Source organism: Hemibagrus wyckioides, linkage group LG23, assembly GCF_019097595.1.
Source record: "Hemibagrus wyckioides isolate EC202008001 linkage group LG23, SWU_Hwy_1.0, whole genome shotgun sequence".
NCBI classification, from domain to species: domain Eukaryota; kingdom Metazoa; phylum Chordata; class Actinopteri; order Siluriformes; family Bagridae; genus Hemibagrus; species Hemibagrus wyckioides.
The window spans coordinates 19,934,855-19,957,615 of record NC_080732.1 but is presented as its reverse complement, the minus strand read 5'-3'; the positions used below and the strand labels follow the sequence as shown (position 1 = coordinate 19,957,615).

At 39.4% G+C, this 22,761-nt stretch overlaps 1 protein-coding gene across 2 annotated transcripts in view; it reads right to left on the bottom strand.

The window, feature by feature from the left end:
• fli1rs (Fli-1 proto-oncogene, ETS transcription factor-related sequence) overlaps window positions 1-22,761 on the bottom strand; it is a 48,708-nt gene that overhangs the window by 3,676 nt on the left and 22,271 nt on the right. For both annotated transcript variants that reach the window (XM_058376836.1, XM_058376837.1), the window contains exons 2-8: window positions 18,356-18,546; window positions 17,615-17,766; window positions 15,904-16,107; window positions 15,498-15,569; window positions 11,829-11,894; window positions 4,811-4,873; window positions 4,620-4,667 (exon numbers count right to left, since the gene is read on the bottom strand). In XM_058376836.1, the coding sequence (XP_058232819.1) occupies window positions 4,620-4,667; window positions 4,811-4,873; window positions 11,829-11,894; window positions 15,498-15,569; window positions 15,904-16,107; window positions 17,615-17,766; window positions 18,356-18,546 (796 nt within the window). The remainder of the gene's footprint in view (window positions 1-4,619; window positions 4,668-4,810; window positions 4,874-11,828; window positions 11,895-15,497; window positions 15,570-15,903; window positions 16,108-17,614; window positions 17,767-18,355; window positions 18,547-22,761) is intronic.

Sequence of the window (22,761 nt, the reverse complement as noted above, 5' to 3'; positions counted from 1 at the left end):
GTGTAGTATAGTGTAGTATAGTGTAGTATAGTATAGTGTAGTATAGTGTAGTGTAGTATAGTGTAGTATAGTATAGTGTAGTATAGTATAGTGTAGTATAGTGTAGTATAGTATAGTGTAGTATAGTGTAGTATAGTGTAGTGTAGTATAATATAGTGTAGTAAAGTGTAGTATAGTGTAGTGTAGTATAGTGTAGTATAGTATAGTGTAGTATAGTGTAGTATAGTATAGTGTAGTATAGTGTAGTATAGTATAGTGTAGTATAGTGTAGTATAGTGTAGTGTAGTATAGTGTAGTGTAGTATAGTGTAGTATAGTATAGTGTAGTATAGTGTAGTATAGTATAGTGTAGTGTAGTATAATATAGTGTAGTAAAGTGTAGTATAGTGTAGTGTAGTATAGTGTAGTATAGTATAGTGTAGTATAGTGTAGTGTACTATAGTATAGTGTAGTATAGTATAGTGTAGTTTAGTATAGTGTAGTATAGTGTAGTGTAGTATAATATAGTGTAGTAAAGTGTAGTGTAGTATAGTGTAGTATAGTGTAGTATAGTATAGTGTAGTATAGTATAGTGTAGTATAGTATAGTGTAGTATAGTGTAGTATAGTATAGTGTAGTATAGTGTAGTGTAGTATAGTGTAGTATAGTATAGTGTAGTATAGTGTAGTATAGTATAGTGTAGTATAGTGTAGTATAGTATAGTGTAGTATAGTGTAGTATAGTATAGTGTAGTATATTAAAGTGTAGTATAGTGTAGTGTAGTATAATATAGTGTAGTAAAGTGTAGTATAGTGTAGTGTAGTATAGTGTAGTATAGTATAGTGTAGTATAGTATAGTGTAGTATAGTGTAGTGTAGTAGAGTGTAGTATAGTATAGTGTAGTATAGTGTAGTGTAGTATAGTGTAGTATAGTATAGTGTAGTATAGTATAGTGTAGTATAGTGTAGTATAGTATAGTGTAGTATAGTGTAGTATAGTGTAGTGTAGTATAGTGTAGTATAGTGTAGTGTAGTATAGTGTAGTATAGTATAGTGTAGTATAGTGTAGTATAGTGTAGTATAGTATAGTGTAGTATAGTGTAGTGTAGTATAGTGTAGTATAGTATAGTGTAGTATAGTGTAGTATAGTGTAGTATAGTGTAATGTAGTATAGTATAGTGTAGTATAGTATAGTGTAGTATAGTGTAGTATAGTATAGTGTAGTATAGTATAGTGTAGTATAGTGTAATATAGTATAGTGTAGTATAGTGTAGTATAGTGTAGTATAGTGTAGTGTAGTATAGTGTAGTATAGTGTAGTATAGTGTGGTGTAGTATAGTGTAGTGTAGTATAGTGTAGTATAGTGTAGTGTAGTATAGTGTAGTATAGTATAGTGTAGTATAGTATAGTGTAGTATAGTGTAGTATAGTATAGTGTAGTATAGTATAGTGTAGTATAGTGTAGTGTAGTATAGTGTAGTATAGTGTAGTGTAGTATAGTGTAGTATAGTATAGTGTAGTATAGTGTAGTATAGTATAGTGTAGTATAGTGTAGTATAGTGTAGTATAGTATAGTGTAGTATAGTATAGTGTAGTATAGTGTAGTATAGTATTGTGTAGTATAGTATAGTGTAGTATAGTGTAGTATAGTATAGTGTAGTATAGTGTAGTATAGTATAGTGAAGTATAGTATAGTGTAGTGTAGTATAGTGTAGTATAGTATAGTGTAGTATAGTGTAGTGTAGTATAATATAGTGTAGTATAGTGTAGTGTAGTATAGTATAGTGTAGTATAGTATAGTGAAGTATAGTATAGTGTAGTGTAGTATAGTGTAGTATAATATAGTGTAGTATAGTGTAGTATAGTATAGTGCAGTATAGTGTAGTATAGTGTAGTATAGTGTAGTGTAGTATAGTATAGTGTAGTATAGTATAGTGAAGTATAGTATAGTGTAGTGTAGTATAGTGTAGTATAGTGTAGTGTAGTATAGTATAGTGTAGTATAGTATAGTGTAGTGTAGTATAGTGTAGTATAGTGTAGTGTAGTATAGTATAGTGTAGTATAGTGTAGTATAGTATAGTGTAGTATAGTATAGTGTAGTATAGTATAGTGTAGTATAGTGTAGTATAGTATAGTGTAGTATAGTATAGTGTAGTATAGTGTAATATAGTATAGTGTAGTATAGTGTAGTATAGTGTAGTATAGTGTAGTGTAGTATAGTGTAGTATAATATAGTGTAGTATAGTGTAGTATAGTATAGTGTAGTATAGTGTAGTGTAGTATAGTGTAGTGTAGTATAATATAGTGTAGTAAAGTGTAGTGTAGTATAGTGTAGTATAGTATAGTGTAGTATAGTGTAGTGTAGTAAAGTGTAGTATAGTGTAGTATAGTGTAGTATAGTATAGTGTAGTATAGTGTAGTGTAGTATAGTGTAGTATAGTATAGTGTAGTATAGTATAGTGTAGTAAAGTGTAGTATAGTGTAGTATAGTATAGTGTAGTATAGTATAGTGTAGTAGAGTGTAGTATAGTATAGTGTAGTATAGTGTAGTGTAGTATAGTGTAGTATAGTATAGTGTAGTATAGTGTAGTATAGTATAGTGTAGTATAGTGTAGTATAGTGTAGTGTAGTATAATATAGTGTAGTAAAGTGTAGTATAGTGTAGTGTAGTATAGTGTAGTATAGTGTAGTATAGTATAGTGTAGTATAGTATAGTGTAGTGTAGTGTAGTATAGTGTAGTATAGTATAGTGTAGTATAGTGTAGTATAGTGTAGTATAGTATAGTGTAGTATAGTGTAGTGTAGTATAGTGTAGTATAGTATAGTGTAGTATAGTATAGTGTAGTATAGTGTAGTATAGTATAGTGTAGTATAGTGTAGTATAGTGTAGTGTAGTATAATATAGTGTAGTAAAGTGTAGTATAGTGTAGTGTAGTATAGTGTAGTATAGTATAGTGTAGTATAGTGTAGTATAGTATAGTGTAGTATAGTGTAGTATAGTATAGTGTAGTATAGTGTAGTATAGTGTAGTGTAGTATAGTGTAGTGTAGTATAGTGTAGTATAGTATAGTGTAGTATAGTGTAGTATAGTATAGTGTAGTATAGTGTAGTGTAGTATAATATAGTGTAGTAAAGTGTAGTATAGTGTAGTGTAGTATAGTGTAGTATAGTATAGTGTAGTATAGTGTAGTGTAGTATAGTATAGTGTAGTATAGTATAGTGTAGTTTAGTATAGTGTAGTATAGTGTAGTGTAGTATAATATAGTGTAGTAAAGTGTAGTGTAGTATAGTGTAGTATAGTGTAGTATAGTATAGTGTAGTATAGTATAGTGTAGTATAGTATAGTGTAGTATAGTGTAGTATAGTATAGTGTAGTATAGTGTAGTGTAGTATAGTGTAGTATAGTATAGTGTAGTATAGTGTAGTATAGTATAGTGTAGTATAGTGTAGTATAGTATAGTGTAGTATAGTGTAGTATAGTATAGTGTAGTATATTAAAGTGTAGTATAGTGTAGTGTAGTATAATATAGTGTAGTAAAGTGTAGTATAGTGTAGTGTAGTATAGTGTAGTATAGTATAGTGTAGTATAGTATAGTGTAGTATAGTGTAGTGTAGTAGAGTGTAGTATAGTATAGTGTAGTATAGTGTAGTGTAGTATAGTGTAGTATAGTATAGTGTAGTATAGTATAGTGTAGTATAGTGTAGTATAGTATAGTGTAGTACAGTGTAGTATAGTATAGTGTAGTATAGTGTAGTGTAGTATAGTGTAGTATAGTATAGTGTAGTATAGTGTAGTATAGTGTAGTATAGTATAGTGTAGTATAGTGTAGTGTAGTATAGTGTAGTATAGTATAGTGTAGTATAGTGTAGTATAGTGTAGTATAGTGTAATGTAGTATAGTATAGTGTAGTATAGTATAGTGTAGTATAGTGTAGTATAGTATAGTGTAGTATAGTGTAGTATAGTATAGTATAGTATAGTATAGTGTAGTATAGTGTAGTGTAGTATAGTGTAGTATAGTGTAGTGTAGTATAGTGTAGTGTAGTATAGTGTAGTATAATATAGTGTAGTATAGTGTAGTGTAGTATAGTGTAGTATAGTGTAGTGTAGTATAGTGTAGTATAGTGTAGTGTAGTATAGTGTAGTGTAGTATAGTGTAGTATAATATAGTGTAGTATAGTATAGTGTAGTATAGTGTAGTGTAGTATAGTGTAGTATAGTGTAGTGTAGTATAGTGTAGTGTAGTGTAGTATAGTGTAGTGTAGTATAGTGTAGTATAGTGTAGTATAGTGTAGTGTAGTATAGTGTAGTATAGTGTAGTATAATATAGTGTAGTATAGTATAGTGTAGTATAGTGTAGTGTAGTATAGTGTAGTATAGTGTAGTATAGTGTAGTATAATATAGTGTAGTATAGTATAGTGTAGTATAGTGTAGTGAAGTGTGTATTGTACTATACCGGTTGTGTTTTGTACTTTAGAATCAGACGCAGTACATTATGAGTAACACACTCAGCGAGTCAGAAATGAAATGTCTCTCAGCAAGTCAGTTCAGAGTCAGAGTGTTTAATGACTTTAAAGGGAATAAAAATGTCATGTTTTGTGAGTTTAATCATTTAGCCTCCTGAATATCTGATATTTCTTACCTGGATTAGCGAGGCGGCTGCTGATCGGCCCTAACGCTTGGTATGGATCTAAAAATGGAAATGATGAGTTAATAACACAGTAATAACAACAAGAAAAAACAACAGAAAGTCAGTTATGAGAAAAATAGAACACCTGGAGTCGACAGTGTAAATGTGCAGTGTGCTGTTTGCAACACAGCTGGAGTTTTTACCTTGAGTGATTCTGGTTGAAGGTTCTGTGATCCTGCTGTTGTGTTGCTGCTCCACTGGGGAACCTGCAATCACACAACATTAACTAAACTGCACAACGTTTTCATCTTTAATTAATTTAAACTTAAATTAAATTATTAAATTAATATAATTCCACAGAATTGATACACATCATTTAGTACTGTGTCCTTAATAAACAACTGAAACAAACAAACAAAAAAAAAACATCATCTACTGTATCCAGTAGATGATCAGTTTCCAGGTGTGTATCAGGTGTGTATCAGGTGTATATCAGGTGTGTATCAGGTGTGTATCAGGTGTGTATCAGGTGTATATCAGGTGTATATCAGGTGTGTATCAGGTGTGTATCAGGTGTATATCAGGTGTGTATCAGGTGTGTATCAGGTGTATATCAGGTGTGTATCAGGTGTGTATCAGGTGTATATCAGGTGTATATCAGGTGTGTGTATCAGGTGTGTATCAGGTGTGTATCAGGTGTGTATCAGGTGTATATCAGGTGTGTATCAGGTGTATATCAGGTGTGTATCAGGTGTATATCAGGTGTATATCAGGTGTGTATCAGGTGTGTATCAGGTGTGTATCAGGTGTATATCAGGTGTGTATCAGGTGTGTATCAGGTGTATATCAGGTGTATATCAGGTGTGTATCAGGTGTATATCAGGTGTATATCAGGTGTGTGTATCAGGTGTATATCAGGTGTATATCAGGTGTGTATCAGGTGTGTATCAGGTGTATATCAGGTGTATATCAGGTGTGTGTATCAGGTGTATATCAGGTGTATATCAGGTGTATATCAGGTGTGTATCAGGTGTATATCAGGTGTATATCAGGTGTGTATCAGGTGTGTATCAGGTGTATATCAGGTGTGTATCAGGTGTATATCAGGTGTATATCAGGTGTATATCAGGTGTGTATCAGGTGTATATCAGGTGTATATCAGGTGTGTATCAGGTGTGTATCAGGTGTATATCAGGTGTGTATCAGGTGTATATCAGGTGTATATCAGGTGTGTATCAGGTGTATATCAGGTGTATATCAGGTGTGTATCAGGTGTGTATCAGGTGTATATCAGGTGTGTATCAGGTGTATATCAGGTGTATATCAGGTGTATATCAGGTGTGTATCAGGTGTATATCAGGTGTATATCAGGTGTATATCAGGTGTGTGTATCAGGTGTATATCAGGTGTGTATCAGGTGTATATCAGGTGTGTATCAGGTGTATATCAGGTGTGTATCAGGTGTATATCAGGTGTATATCAGGTGTATATCAGGTGTGTGTATCAGGTGTATATCAGGTGTGTATCAGGTGTGTATCTGGTGTGTATCAGGTGTATATCAGGTGTGTATCAGGTGTATATCAGGTGTGTATCAGGTGTATATCAGGTGTATATCAGGTGTATATCAGGTGTGTGTATCAGGTGTATATCAGGTGTGTATCAGGTGTATATCAGGTGTGTATCAGGTGTATATCAGGTGTGTATCAGGTGTATATCAGGTGTATATCAGGTGTATATCAGGTGTGTGTATCAGGTGTATATCAGGTGTGTATCAGGTGTATATCAGGTGTATATCAGTTGTATATCAGGTGTGTATCAGGTGTGTATCAGGTGTATATCAGGTGTATATCAGGTGTGTGTATCAGGTGTATATCAGGTGTGTATCAGGTGTATATCAGGTGTGTATCAGGTGTATATCAGGTGTATATCAGGTGTATATCAGGTGTGTGTATCAGGTGTATATCAGGTGTGTATCAGGTGTATATCAGGTGTATATCAGGTGTATATCAGGTGTGTATCAGGTGTGTGTATCAGGTGTATATCAGGTGTGTATCAGGTGTATATCAGGTGTATATCAGGTGTATATCAGGTGTATATCAGGTGTGTATCAGGTGTATATCAGGTGTGTATCAGGTGTGTATCAGGTGTGTATCAGGTGTATATCAGGTGTGTATCAGGTGTGTATCAGGTGAGCATATCAGGTGTGTGTATTAGGTGTGTATCAGGTTTGTGTCAGGTGTGTATCAGGTGTGTATCAGGTGTGCATATCAGGTGTATATCAGATGTATATCAGATGTATATCAGATGTATATCAGGTGTGTATCAGGTGTGTATCAGGTGTATATCAGGTGTGTATCAGGTGTGTATCAGGTGTATATCAGGTGTATATCAGGTGTGTATCAGGTGTATATCAGGTGTATATCAGGTGTGTATCAGGTGTGTATATCAGGTGTGTATCAGGTGTATATCAGATGTATATCAGATGTATATCAGGTGTGTATCAGGTGTGTATCAGGTGTATATCAGGTGTGTATCAGGTGTGTATCAGGTGTATATCAGGTGTGTATCAGGTGTGTATCAGGTGTATATCAGGTGTATATCAGGTGTGTATCAGGTGTATATCAGGTGTGTATCAGGTGTGCATATCAGGTGTGTGTATCAGGTGTGTCAGGTGTGTATCAGGTGTGTGTCAGGTGTGTATCAGGTGTGCATATCAGGTGTGTGTATTAGGTGTGTATCAGGTGTGTCAGGTGTGTATCAGGTGTGTATATCAGGTGTGTATATCAGGTGTGTATATCAGGTGTGTATATCAGGTGTGTATCAGGTGTGTATATCAGGTGTGTGTATCAGGTGTGTATATCAGGTGTGTATCAGGTGTGTATATCAGGTGTGTGTATCAGGTGTGTGTATCAGGTGTGTATATCAGGTGTGTATATCAGGTGTGTATCAGGTGTGTATATCAGGTGTGTATATCAGGTGTGTATCAGGTGTGTATTTCAGGTGTGTATATCAGGTGTGTATATCAGGTGTGTATCAGGTGTGTATATCAGGTGTGTATATCAGGTGTGTATATCAGGTGTGTGTATCAGGTGTGTGTATCAGGTGTGTATATCAGGTGTGTATATCAGGTGTGTATATCAGGTGTGTGTATCAGGTGTGTGTATCAGGTGTGTATATCAGGTGTGTATATCAGGTGTATATCAGGTGTGTATATCAGGTGTGTGTATCAGGTGTGTATATCAGGTGTGTGTATCAGGTGTGTGTATCAGGTGTGTATATCAGGTGTGTATATCAGGTGTATATCAGGTGTGTATATCAGGTGTGTGTATCAGGTGTGTATATCAGGTGTGTGTATCAGGTGTGTATATCAGGTGTGTGTATCAGGTGTGTATATCAGGTGTGTGTATCAGGTGTGTATATCAGGTGTGTATATCAGGTGTGTATATCAGGTGTGTGTATATCAGGTGTGTGTATCAGGTGTGTATATCAGGTGTGTGTATCAGGTGTGTATATCAGGTGTGTATATCAGGTGTGTATATCAGGTGTGTGTATCAGGTGTGTATATCAGGTGTGTATATCAGGTGTGTATCAGGTGTGTATATCAGGTGTGTATATCAGGTGTGTATCAGGTGTGTATATCAGGTGTGTATATCAGGTGTGTGTATCAGGTGTGTATATCAGGTGTGTGTATCAGGTGTGTGTATCAGGTGTGTATATCAGGTGTGTATATCAGGTGTATATCAGGTGTGTATATCAGGTGTGTGTATCAGGTGTGTATATCAGGTGTGTGTATCAGGTGTGTATATCAGGTGTGTGTATCAGGTGTATATCAGGTGTGTATATCAGGTGTATATCAGGTGTGTATATCAGGTGTGTATATCAGGTGTGTGTATCAGGTGTGTATATCAGGTGTGTGTATCAGGTGTGTATATCAGGTGTGTGTATCAGGTGTATATCAGGTGTGTATATCAGGTGTATATCAGGTGTGTGTATCAGGTGTGTGTATCAGGTGTATATCAGGTGTGTATATCAGGTGTATATCAGGTGTGTATATCAGGTGTATATATCAGGTGTGTGTATCAGATGTGTATATCAGGTGTGTATATCAGGTGTATATCAGGTGTGTATATCAGGTGTGTATATCAGGTGTATATCAGGTGTGTATCAGGTGTGTATATCAGGTGTGTATATCAGGTGTGTGTATCAGATGTGTATATCAGGTGTGTATATCAGGTGTGTATCAGGTGTGTATATCAGGTGTGTATATCAGGTGTGTATCAAGTATGTATATCAGGTGTGTATATCAGGTGTGTATATCAGGTGTGTGTATCAGGTGTGTATATCAGGTGTGTATCAGGTGTGTATATCAGGTGTGTATCAGGTGTGTATATTAGGTGTGTGTATCAGGTGTGTATCAGGTGTGTATATCAGGTGTGTATATCAGGTGTGTATATCAGGTGTATATCAGGTGTGTGTATCAGGTGTGTATCAGGTGTGTATATCAGGTGTGTATATCAGGTGTATATCAGGTGTGTATCAGGTGTGTATATCAGGTGTGTGTATCAGGTGTGTATCAGGTGTGTATATCAGGTGTGTATATCAGGTGTGTATCAGGTGTGTGTATCAGGTGTGTGTATCAAGTGTGTATATCAGGTGTATATCAGGTGTGTGTATCAGGTGTGTATATCAGGTGTGTATATCAGGTGTGTGTATCAGGTGTGTATCAGGTGTGTATATCAGGTGTGTATATCAGGTGTGTATCAGGTGTGTATATCAGGTGTGTATCAGGTGTGTGTATCAGGTGTGTATATCAGGTGTGTATATCAGGTGTATATCAGGTGTGTATCAGGTGTGTGTATCAGGTGTGTATATCAGGTGTGTATATCAGGTGTGTGTATCAGGTGTGTGTATCAGGTGTGTATCAGGTGTGTATATCAGGTGTGTATATCAGGTGTATATCAGGTGTGTGTATCAGGTGTGTATATCAGGTGTGTGTATCAGGTGTGTATATCAGGTGTGTATATCAGGTGTGTGTATCAGGTGTGTATATCAGGTGTATATCAGGTGTGTGTATCAGGTGTGTGTATCAGGTGTATATCAGGTGTGTATATCAGGTGTATATCAGGTGTGTATATCAGGTGTGTATATCAGGTGTGTGTATCAGGTGTGTATATCAGGTGTGTGTATCAGGTGTGTATATCAGGTGTGTGTATCAGGTGTATATCAGGTGTGTATATCAGGTGTGTATATCAGGTGTGTATATCAGGTGTGTGTATCAGGTGTGTATATCAGGTGTGTATATCAGGTGTGTATCAGGTGTGTATATCAGGTGTGTATATCAGGTGTGTATCAGGTGTGTATATCAGGTGTGTATATCAGGTGTGTATCAGGTGTGTGTATCAGGTGTGTATATCAGGTGTGTGTATCAGGTGTGTATATCAGGTGTGTATATCAGGTGTGTGTATCAGGTGTGTATCAGGTGTGTATATCAGGTGTGTGTATAAGGTGTGTGTATCAGGTGTGTATATCAGGTGTGTATATCAGGTGTGTGTATCAGATGTGTATATCAGGTGTGTATATCAGGTGTGTATCAGGTGTGTATATCAGGTGTGTATATCAGGTGTGTATCAAGTATGTATATCAGGTGTGTATATCAGGTGTGTATATCAGGTGTGTGTATCAGGTGTGTATATCAGGTGTGTATCAGGTGTGTATATCAGGTGTGTGTATCAGGTGTGTATATCAGGTGTATATCAGGTGTGTGTATCAGGTGTGTATATCAGGTGTGTATATCAGGTGTGTATCAGGTGTGTATATCAGGTGTGTATATCAGGTGTGTATCAGGTGTGTATCAGGTGTGTATATCAGGTGTGTATATCAGGTGTGTATCAGGTGTGTATATCAGGTGTGTATATCAGGTGTGTATATCAGGTGTGTATCAGGTGTGTATATCAGGTGTGTATCAGGTGTGTGTATCAGGTGTGTGTATCAAGTGTGTATATCAGGTGTATATCAGGTGTGTGTATCAGGTGTGTATATCAGGTGTATATCAGGTGTGTATCAGGTGTGTATATCAGGTGTGTATATCAGGTGTGTGTATCAGATGTGTATATCAGGTGTGTATATCAGGTGTGTATCAGGTGTGTATATCAGGTGTGTATATCAGGTGTTTATCAGGTGTGTATATCAGGTGTGTATATCAGGTGTGTGTATCAGGTGTGTATCAGGTGTGTATATCAGGTGTGTATATCAGGTGTGTATCAGGTGTTTATATCAGGTGTGTGTATCAGGTGTGTATATCAGGTGTGTATATCAGGTGTGTGTATCAGGTGTGTATCAGGTGTGTATATCAGGTGTGTGTATCAGGTGTGTGTATCAGGTGTGTATATCAGGTGTGTATCAGGTGTGTATATTAGGTGTGTGTATCAGGTGTGTATCAGGTGTGTATATCAGGTGTGTATCAGGTGTGTATATTAGGTGTGTGTATCAGGTGTGTATCAGGTGTGTATATCAGGTGTGTATATCAGGTGTTTATCAGGTGTGTATATCAGGTGTGTATATCAGGTGTGTGTATCAGGTGTGTATCAGGTGTGTATATCAGGTGTGTATATCAGGTGTATATCAGGTGTGTGTATCAGGTGTTTATCAGGTGTGTATATCAGGTGTGTATATCAGGTGTGTATATCAGGTGTATATCAGGTGTGTATATCAGGTGTGTATAAGGTCTGTCAGGTGTGTATATCAGGTGTGTATATCAGGTGTGTATATCAGGTGTGTATATCAGGTGTGTATCAGGTGTGTATCAGGTGTGTATATCAGGTGTATATCAGGTGTGTATATCAGGTGTATATCAGGTGTGTGTATCAGGTGTGTATATCAGGTGTGTGTATCAGGTGTGTATCAGGTGTGTATATCAGGTGTGTATATCAGGTGTATATCAGGTGTGTGTATCAGGTGTGTATAAGGTCTGTCAGGTGTGTATATCAGGTGTGTATATCAGGTGTGTATATCAGGTGTGTATATCAGGTGTATATCAGGTGTGTGTATCAGGTGTGTATATCAGGTGTGTGTATCAGGTGTGTATCAGGTGTGTATATCAGGTGTGTATATCAGGTGTATATCAGGTGTGTGTATCAGGTGTGTATAAGGTCTGTCAGGTGTGTATATCAGGTGTGTATATCAGGTGTGTATATCAGGTGTATATCAGGTGTGTATCGGTACCTTTAGGAACTGACATGGCTCCTGACGGCCAGCTGTTTCTCCTGCTGATTTCCTCAAAACTGTTTTCTGCGTGAAAACAAGACGAGAAATTATTTTTTCCAACTGTCTGTAGGATTTTAAATGTATTAAATGTTATTTTAATTAATTTGACATTTGACACCAACAAAATGTTAAAAGTATTTCCATGTTTTGTACATTTGACCGATTTTAACTAAACGGTTTAAAGGTCATTAAAATGTTTCATGTGGTCAGTGTGTTCCCCCAAAATTCTGCTCCTCATAATCCTCATAAACCCCAGACAGGAAGTGCAGACCTTCAGGGTGTAACCTCTATTGTTTTTGATCAGCGTTGGGACTTTAAACCTCCGTGAGCTCAAAACGGGTCAAAAGATTTGCAGCGTAAAGTGTAACAAACTTTTATTTTGTAATTGTTGATGAAAATGTGATGAAAACCAGCTGCACCTCAGTGAGGTCACATTAAAACCTCGTAAGATTTTGGGATTTTCTGCGTTCTTTGTTTGAGCTTCAGTGAGGAGTTAGGAGGAGCTGATGGAGGGAGATTCTGCAGGAAAAGGGGGGAGGAAGGAAGCGCTACATTAAAGACCCTGGAGAAACAACGGTAGTCTGAACAAAGTGACCTAAGGAGAGCTGAAGATGACCCACAGTCCCTCAGGAGGAGGGTCCTTTTGTTGCAGTTTAACGCATGTAGAACAAAATAGTCAATTGTGTCCTAATGGGGCAGGCAGTTTCCTGTTGCAGTGCAGCTGCTTCCTGTCTGAAACTGCAAGAAAAGTCAAAGACTACTTATCCGTCACGTTTTGTTTGGGTTGCTGGAGACCCTGAGACCCTCTTTAACGGCTCACATGCACAGGGAGCTCTATTTATCAGATTAAACAGGTTTTCTACTTTTATAATAATGACTTTAAAGTCTTTGGTGTTGTCTTGATGACGTTTCAGAAGCGCTCCACTAAATATATTCCGTTCTCTTCAGGTTCTCACGTATGGCTCTCGTCCTTTTAGAGAACTAGTTGGTTTTGACATGATGACATGATTCAGTATTCCTCTGCTAAATATAGCAAGTCCTGTTTGGGTTCTTGTACTTTTCCCACTCTTTTGGGGAACCGGGAAAACAGTACTATGAGTTTAGCTGCTCGCGTCATCATGTTGATGAAATGCTGCTGTCTGCAAGCCACAGACGTGACTGCTTCTTCACTCCAGATCAGTGGAAGTGTGTGCTCCTGAAAACAGGAACAATCAGCAGGAATGAAGAAAGTCCAGGCTATAGAGAGCTGCTATCCAATCAGCATGTGGTTATTTGCACAGAGGAATCAGACACTAGTCATCAGATACCAGGTTTACATGCAGCTGGACCCGTCCATGTTACGAATGTCTCTGGTAGTTTGGATAAATGTTTAGAAACATCAGCTGCTTGTTTGCTATGAGACAAGCATGATGGTGCCCCTGATCTTTCGGCTAAGCTCCTTAACTCCCTCAATCTCCGGCTTGCAAGATCTTTAACCATGGAATTTCTCTGACAGCCAACATAGCAGTTCCCTGACCCACTACAGTGCACATTACTTGATTCCCCACTTTCGAGATCTGCCAACATGCATCTTCTCTGACACACAAACACATAAGGATCCTGACTGAAGGGCTGCAGGTTTCTAATTCTTCAACCATAAGTTCTCTCATGCACTTAAGTGTAAGTTACCTGACCCACATCTATGCAAGTTCTTGTCCATGCCTCCTGAGCATTCAGGTTCACTGACACTCCAGAATGCAGGCTCAGAGACCACATATTTTTTAAGCTATCTGCATACAATCTGACCCACAACCATGCAAGTTCCATCCTCTGCCACCATGCAGGTTCCCTTACTTCCAGGAGTGCAGCTTCTGTGACCCATAAGACTGCAAGAATGTTTGGTTGAAACTCAGTTTCTTGACCCACCACACTCCAAGTCCCATGAATCTATGGAGTGCAGCTTCTGCGACACATTGGCACGTATGCCAACCTGAAATTGTGCCAGTTCCCGTCTCCACCAGAATGAGCGTACCAAGGTCTCCAAGGTCTCCACATCTTTCTGAGTGGTCAGTGCTGCTAACACTGTAAGAGTTCTGTTCAGGATCCTAGTGTCCACCCTGATCCTGTCCTCGGTCCTAGTCCAGCTGTTCTGGTTTAGTTACAACCTTTGTTCCTCTTCTTATAAACTGTTCCTAGTTGATTTCCTGTGCTTCTTCTGGTCCAGAGCTCACCTACAGTCTTGGTTTCTGTTCCTAAGTTGATATTCAGTCGTGATCGTTTGTCTTCAGACCTGCTCCTGTTACCATGTCTGTTTCATTTTTTTGTTTTTGATGCAGAGTGTGTCTCTGTGTCTCAGAGTGTGTCTCTGTGTCTCAGAATGTGTCTCTCTGTGTCTCAAAGTGTGTCTCTGTGTCTCCGAGTGTGTCTCTGTGTCTCAGAATGTGTCTCAGAGTGTGTTTCTCTGTCTCCGAGTGTGTCTCTGTGTGTGTCTCTCTGTCTCAGAGTGTGTCTCTCTGTCTCCAAGTGTGTCTCTGTGTCTCAGAGTGTATCTCTGTGTCTCAGAGTGTGCCTCTGTGTGTCTCTGTCTCAGAGTGTGTCTCTGTGTCTCAGAGTGTGCCTCTGTGTGTCTCTGTCTCAGAGTGTGTCTCTGTGTGTGTCTCTCTGTCTCAGAGTGTGTCTCTGAGTGTGTCTCTGTCTCAGAGTGTGTCTCTCTGTCTCCAAGTGTGTCTCTGTGTCTCAGAGTGTGCCTCTGTGTGTCTCTGTCTCAGAGTGTGTCTCTGTGTCTCAGAATGTGTCTCTGAGTGTGTCTCTCTGTGTCTCAGAGTGTGTCTATGTTTCTGTCTCAGTGTCTCTGTGTGTGTCTCTGTGTCTCAGTGTGTCTCTGCATGTGATTCTGAGTGTGTATCTGTGTCTCGGTGTGTGTCTCGGTGTCTCAGAGTGTGTCTCTGCATGTGTTTCTGTGTCACACACACACACACACACACACACACACACACCACCCCCAACTGTCTTTTAATTGCGAGATTTGGGGCAGGTTAAGCGGTGGCAATGACACATTTTCTCATGGTTCTGTCCCAGTTGATTCCCTATACTCCAGTCCTGCCTGTCCCCATTTACCCTCATCTTCCTTATATGGTCATTGTTTCCTGCCATAATCAACTCACCCTCCTCTTTTTGATTGGTTCATTGTTGCTTGTTTCCCCATGCTATTTATACCCTTTCTCTTTCTTTGTGTGTTTGAGAAGTCTTCTGGTCTATTTCCTCTGTAATTCCTCTGTACCAAGTTTATTGTTTGTTGTTTTTAAAGCTTCCTGGTTTTAAAATCAGGTTTGAAGATTGAGCGAGATTTAACACACAGGTTTTCATCATGAGATTGAAAGAAGACTTGATACTGTAGATATCTTTATATCGGCAGGTGGAAATAGGTGTATTTTTAAGCTGCAGTAGGAGAAAGTGTTAAAGGCTTCCTTCACATCACATCACGCTGTTAGGATGACCGATGGAAAGGTGTATGGACAGACGTGTGTGTGTGTGTGATTAGTGCCATAATACAGTGAAGACACACACACATGTCTCTGGTTCATCTACCAGAGATCTGAAGAAATCGCGGCACTCGTTCCTCTTTCCTACACCAATGTTCAGTCTTACCGGCTTTGACCTGTAGTCTCGGCGGGGGCTGTGTGTTGGTGGGGGTTGTTGGGTACGAGAAGGTCGGACTGCCTGCAGGACAAACACAACAAATACACAAAAATTAAAACATTAAAAAACAAGAGAACGAACATCACCTCTAGCATTTCTCATCACTTCCTTGGATCTATGTACAACTGCATAAAACACATTACACAACATTAGCAACAGCAGCTTGTACGCTACGTAAATGTTCACTAGTTAATCAGTTAGCTCAGGTTAATGTCGGCTCTTTAGCAGTAACTACCCGTCTATCAGCAGAATGACAGACATTACACTATTACATTACAGTGAAGTTCACACTGATGACCACATGGTGACGACTATGATGGGGTTAAAATCCTGTGTGTGTGTGTGTGTGTATTACTCTGGCGGAGGTAGTTGAGGTGTGACAGCAGGACGTCAGTGTTGTAAAGCGACGTGAGACGCATCATGTCCTCTTTCGTCATTTTGCAGAGCGTCTTGCCATCCAGTGGGAGGAAGAGGGACACGTCCACATCCACCAGGCTGTACTCTTTAATCGCCCACTCCACCCACTGACGCACATGGTCCTGAGTCCAAACCTCCGGGTCTGAAGGGCAGGGAATAAAAAGAAGAATGTTACACAGAAAACACGGATTTATTTCACAGAGTTATTTGGAGCATGAGTAATGTTTCTCTCTGTTTATTAGCATTATTAGTATTATTTATATCCTAATATTGTCTCCCTTTTGGTTTTAACAAATATCTACTCCACCTGTGAAATGACTTTGCTTTTCAAAAATCAGCAGTTTACTTTCAGCATTTTTTTATTTTAAATCATTTGATTTATTCTGTAGCACTTATTAAAGCTTTGTTTTAGATAAAATGATCATAATGTTAGTCTTCTCAGTGCAGTGGTGAGTCACTCAGCCCTGTGTCATTTATCACTGAGTCAAATCTCTGAGTCGACTCCTTTACATCGAGAGCTGATTTGAATCTGTAAACTCTTTCCTGGTAAGGTTGTTTGCTTGATGTTAACTGAATCGAATGAACCTTTAAGTCGGTCATGTTACTGATGAGGTGCAGCTCTGAAACATGTGAGTGCTATTCAGTGAACTGATTCAGATGATCTGACTCACTGAAAAGAGATGGAATTCCCATCACTACTCCACATCATCTAATGAGTCACTTATAACAGGAACAGAAATCAACGGATCAAACGAATCTGAACGCCCAAAGCGTCTTTTCCCGATTCCACAATCTGTCCCAAGTGTCAGAGAGACAGAGCACTCTGAAATCAACAGGAAACTCCAAACAAGAAAAAAACATTTACTTCCTTCTGATGTGCATTAAAGCTGCAGTCATCAAATGTTCACACACACACACACACACACACCGAGTTGCCCTTCACTTCACAGAACAGAATCCATTTCCTCTGTGATGCAAGAGCCTGTGGTAGAGAGAGAGAGAGAGAGAGAGAGAGAGAGAGAAAGCGACAATGCGTCTGTGTGTGTGTGTGTGTGTGTGTGTGTTTGTGTGTGTGTGTGTGTAAAACAGAGAACCACAACCTGTTTTTTTTGACTGTCCTTCGAAACCGAATACTGAAGGAGCACACACCCAGCCTGTGAGCAGTGCATGATGGGATATCAGCCCTGCTGAGTGACACACATCACTGTGTTTTTTAACACAGTGTTTATTTTACTCTCTGGAATCACACACACTTCCAAACCAGCAGCTAGTCATCAGATCACTGACATCAGCATTCTCATTAAAAATGTAACATAGTCAGCTAGCAGGTTTAAATTACACTGCTTTAACAAATCTAACTGGCTTGTCTTTTTTAAAGGTTTGTTAGGGGCGTTTCTCAGCTAAAGTGTTACGGGTGTGTTTCAGCTGAAGGGTTGTTAGGGGTGTGTCTCAGCTGAAGGGTTGTTAGGGGTGTGTCTCAGCTGAAGGGTTGTTAGGGGTGTGTCTCAGGTGAAGAGTTTTTAGGGGCGTGTCTCAGCTGAAGGGTTTTTAGGGGCGTGTCTCAGCTGAAGGCTTGTTAGGGGCGTGTCTCAGCTGAAGGCTTGTTAGGGGCGTGTCTCAGCTGAAGGCTTGTTAGGGGCGTGTCTCACCTGCAGGGACGATGACTCTTTTCTCCTCCGTGGTGCTCTGTGGACTCGTCCTGGGCTCCTGGTACGGCGGCTGATACGGCTGTTGTCCTCCGTCACTACTGCTGATGTGGCGACTTCTTTTAGCACCGCTGACCTCCACTGGAGACTCACGACTAATACACACACACACACACACACAATTTTATTTTGTTATTACTATTTTTATAGACCTCAGCACACACTGTCCTCTGGAGCAGGCTAGTTCTGATGTTGCTAAGTGCTAATAGACTAGCTCACATTATTCAGTGTCAGAGTCTCCATCTGCATCTTTCATTTCTTAATGCAGTGTTGAACAGCAGGAAAATCGGTCAGTGTGTCACCCTGATTCCCTCACCTGCTGGTCATCAGTGTTAAACTGAACAGCTAGCTGAAGGTTAGCTTAGAGAGCAGAAGCTGAACCTGAAGATTTTCAGGCCTCGCATTGGATCCCTTTTATAATTTGCATAACAGATCATGATTGGTCCAAAGCTATGTGGCTTATTTAGTGACATCACAAGTTGAGCTTGTCTGTAGCTCCACCCCCTGGTTCATTATTATTCAGAAGTTCTGAGGAATTATGTGTCGCAAACCAAAATAAAGTGTAGCTGAATATTTTAACATTATACACAAAACTATAGAATCAGAATCAAGTAAACATAATAAAGAAGTGTTTCATGTGTGTGTGCATGTGGGTGTGTGTGTGTTTGTTTGTGTTGTCGTTACCTAGCACCGTTGACGTGCTCATTTTTCTTCGCAGGATTGTTGGCTGACGTGTTCGTCCACTCAGACTCGGTGCTTTCCTCTGATCCCTGTCTGAATCCGGCCTGTGCCACCGGAGACGTGATCTCGGACTTCATGCTTCCAAACGTCGGCTCAAATATGGACTGATCCTCACTCACTACCGCCAGAGCTTCCTACAGCACACACACACACACACACATACACACACACATATGATAAAAAAGCATGCTTGGTACAGTGCAGCTCTGAGGATTGTGATGTTTTTTGTGTCTCTGGTGTTTCTGGAGCGATGATGTGTTTCCCATCTGAACTCGCTCATTGTTGATGTCTTTCCGTATTTAGATTAGACTTTATTCATGCAAGCGTATCCAGGCGGCGTCCGTTTATTGACTAAAAATATCTTCACACAGACAGGAAATGCAGAATTAGCACCGCAGTTTGCGAGGTCATCCAACACAGATGATGATGATAAACAGGGGCGGTGTTGGGGGGGTGGTGGTGGTGGTGTGTGGGGTTGGTGTTGTAGGTGTAGGGGTAATGGTAATGGTAATGTTAGCTAGCTGCTAGTTAATGACTAATGGGCTTTAAATTACTGCCATGGTTTCACTTACAGCACCAAGATAGTGAGATATCCACACAAGCAGAAGATAAAGCATTAAATCAGAATAAAGACGTTCTTGAACAACACTTGTGAGAAACGCGGTGTGTCTTTCGTTCCTTCTTCACAAATTTCTACGCCCATTTTCAGAAGCTTAAGGTGAAAACGTTCTGTTTCCATTTGGGTTCATTAAATCGCTTACAAAAGCCATGCTAAAACTGTGAGAAGGAACCAGTATGTGGCACACCATCATCCCTCACTCCTATTAAAGCTCATCACCTGTCGATCTTATTTGCATAAAATCTGCCCATGTTGTGTCACTAATGATTGCTCCGCCTCCGGAAATCACAGCTCTGTCTGGCCTTTTTTGATCATGACTCTGACAGGACAGCGTAAACACTAGAGAAGAAATCACTGCTGCTTTATTTAATAAGGAGAAACTTCTTTCGTATTTAAAGCTGACGCATAAATAACAGATCCCAGCCCCGCCCTGTGGGGTGTGTTAGGTCACACACATACACACCTGAGGAAATAAAAATCATTTCCCAAATCTAGCGACCGTTTTTTCCAGTGAATTTTATTAGCATTCCTCATCTGCTGCTGAATTCTGTGTAATGAGACATGTAACCTCTTCGGCAGGTTCTCCTGCGTCACAATGGACGATTAAATACAAAGCTGGCGCTGACCGTACGTGACTCTGACCGTACGTGACTCTGACCGTACGTGACTCTTATGTTTTATTATGTGGAATACAGTAAAGTGGTGATTCATCCTGCACCTTGCATGCGGATGATATCAGCACGTCTGCAGTGAGTGTGATAGACAATGCGGGGCGTGGTCAGATTTTAGGGGAATCCGGTCTGCAGCGTGTGGGGACCAGTTTATGAGTCTCACCGTCACCGTGGGGTCCAAAATATCTTTGGTGGTGTTTTTGTGTTTTTTCCGAATGACAGATTTACTCTAAACAAGATTCTACAGGAGGTGTTTGTGACTCAGATCATAATTAGACCTTGTTATTGGTAGGTTTGGGATCAGCATCTTGCTTTTTTCCTGAAAACTCTATATTTTCATTCATCTTTTTAAATCTAGGTTCTGGCAGTAAACTAGATCTTTTGTTTTGTTTCTTTCACAGAAGAGAAGGCGTTACGTTTCTGTTTTTCTTTAATTTTCAGAAAACGTTCTGTGTGAGTATACCGACAGCTGAGGGTTCAAATCTCAGACCCTACAGCGAGTGCGAACATTCTTCAGCCTGGAAGTTCCAGGTTCTGCTGTTATACAGATTGTCTGGTTACCAGTTTTCTTTTTTGTAAATAAAAGACAAATAAATAAATGGAGCACTTTCCTAAAAGGTTTTCTTCAGGTATATCTGTGACTGAACACTTAAAGACTCGTGCTGAATTGTTTTCCTGTCCTCTGTTTTGTGGAAGCTGTAATTATCCAATAAACCCTTAATGAACCCTTAATGAACTCTCAGTGTTCCTGTTGTAGTGTTTGTAGTAACTTGGGAGTAATTTATGTGCGGAGTTGGGATTCTAATTCTAATTCTATCAGAAAACTCTTTGTTCATTAGCTCAAACCCAGAACCTGTCAGGAGCTCCAGCTTCAGCTTCTCTGTACATGAAAAAAAGCCTTCCCTAAACGGTTCCTGAGTGTTCTGTTCTTCCTAAAAGGCATTTATTTAGCCCTAAGGGGTATTAACAGTGATGGGAACTCTTTGCTATAGGGTTCTCCATCTCTCTACAGAAGAACCCATCAGAGTCAGCTGTCAAAAAAACCTAAAAGAGCAGAAAGCAAGAGATTAGTGAAGGTCATAAGGCTGCACTGATGTCTGTTATAGCTAGCTAATCTGTGACTAGCATATGAGATTAATTATATGCTTTATATTAGCCTACTGTCTGTTAGCAAAGCGTTAGCGGTCAAGATAACAAAAAATCATCTCAGAAATCCTGTGGGCTGAAAAGAAAATGTTCAGATAGATGTGAAAATGTTTTAGGATGAAGAAAAGAAAAGTTTTGTAGTGAATCAGCTAGTCAGTTGTTAACGCTTCTAGAGTTTAGATAGAGATGTTAAACAATCAATCATCAATTTTTAAGCTCTGTACCCATAAACACACACACACACACATACACACACACACACTAAAACTCTCTAATAAAATAACAGCATTAAGAAGTCTAGGTTTTTAGACAGGGCTTTATAAAAGCAGACATTCAGCTAAAGTCAGACAGGAAGTCAGAAGTCAGAGCTGCTCTGGTATGTAAGAGTTGCTAAAAATCTTCTCTTTGATGTGTGTGTGTAAACCTCAGACGTGTGCTATATATTGAGCTGTGTGTGTGTGTGTGTGTGTTTGTGTTAGCTGGTGTGTGTTTAGAGAGGCAGTGTGGTGTGTTGCATTGTCCTCGGCGCTCGCATGCGTCACCGCTCTGAGATTCAGCGGCTCACAGGAAGTCCATCGTCCATGTGCACAGGAACCTTTTGGCTCGAGTCGGGAGTAACGGAAATGCAGAGAGACAGGGGTTGCTCAGAGCGGGAAAACTATTTACACCCAGGTTTAGGGTGTGGGCGGGGTCACCGGGCGGGAGGACGCCGCCTTCATCACTTCATTGTGCTCCAATTTTATTATAATAACAGAACAGAAAAATATTCCTTCATCATTGATTTCAGAGTCGCTTCCCCCAGCAGGATCACTGATCCATAACTGGATTCATTACCTCGATTCAGGGTGATGAGGGGTGGGGCTAGCAGCAGCCATCGTCACTGATTGTTTACACACGAACTACTTTATTCATGCGTATGACGGCGTGGACGCGAGCTGCCATTTTAATGCAGGAAACTGAGACGAACGAGGGACTGAACACTGTAATGACCACTAATGAAGTGTCATGGAAATGCTTTCCTAAACGTGACAGAATCACAGCAGAGTGATGACCGCTCTTAAACACCATCACGCTCGCTTTCTGCTAAAATAATCAGGAAGTTACAGAATTTATTCTTCTCAACACGATTTATTGAAAATCAAAGAGAAACTCTGACTTTTCTAGGTTAATAAAGGTAAAAATCTCCCACGTGATTAAACATCAAAAAAACAGTTCAGTACTCTAGAACCAGGGTTCCCTCTAGATCCACAGAGCGCTTCGGTACTTATTATGAATGTGTACAGTCAGATTTTGGATCTTTTCATACACAGAACAAGTTCTGATTAAAATTCCCACTTGGCAAAACTTAAACTTAAACATGAGTCCCCAGACCCCAGATGGAGAACCATGGTTCTAGAATCAGAACAGGGAACCCACTACTGGATAATTAAGTGTCTTAATGTCTGAGCTATAGAATATGTTGTAGAGTTCTGCATAACATCTTTAAAGGTTCTGAAAGGGATTACAGTAGAAACGATCAGGGTTCTAGGTGCTTTTAGAGACAGTCAGAAACCTCAGATCCATCTGCTTTAACAAACTGGACCTGTAGCTGAAAAATGTAATGGAGCTAGAACCGTTCAGAGACTCAGACACACCCTCACTACCTGGAGATAATCTTCACTTCACAGTTATAAAGCAGCACTGGAACTGTACACACTGATCTGATCTCAAACTGTACACACTGATCTGATCTCAAACTGTACACACTGATCTGATCCCAAACTGTACACACTGATCTGATCTCAAACTGTACACACTGATCTGATCTCAAACTGTACACACTGATCTGATCTCAAACTGTACACACTGATCTGATCTCAAACTGTACACACTGATCTGATCTCAAACTGTACACACTGATCTGATCCCAAACT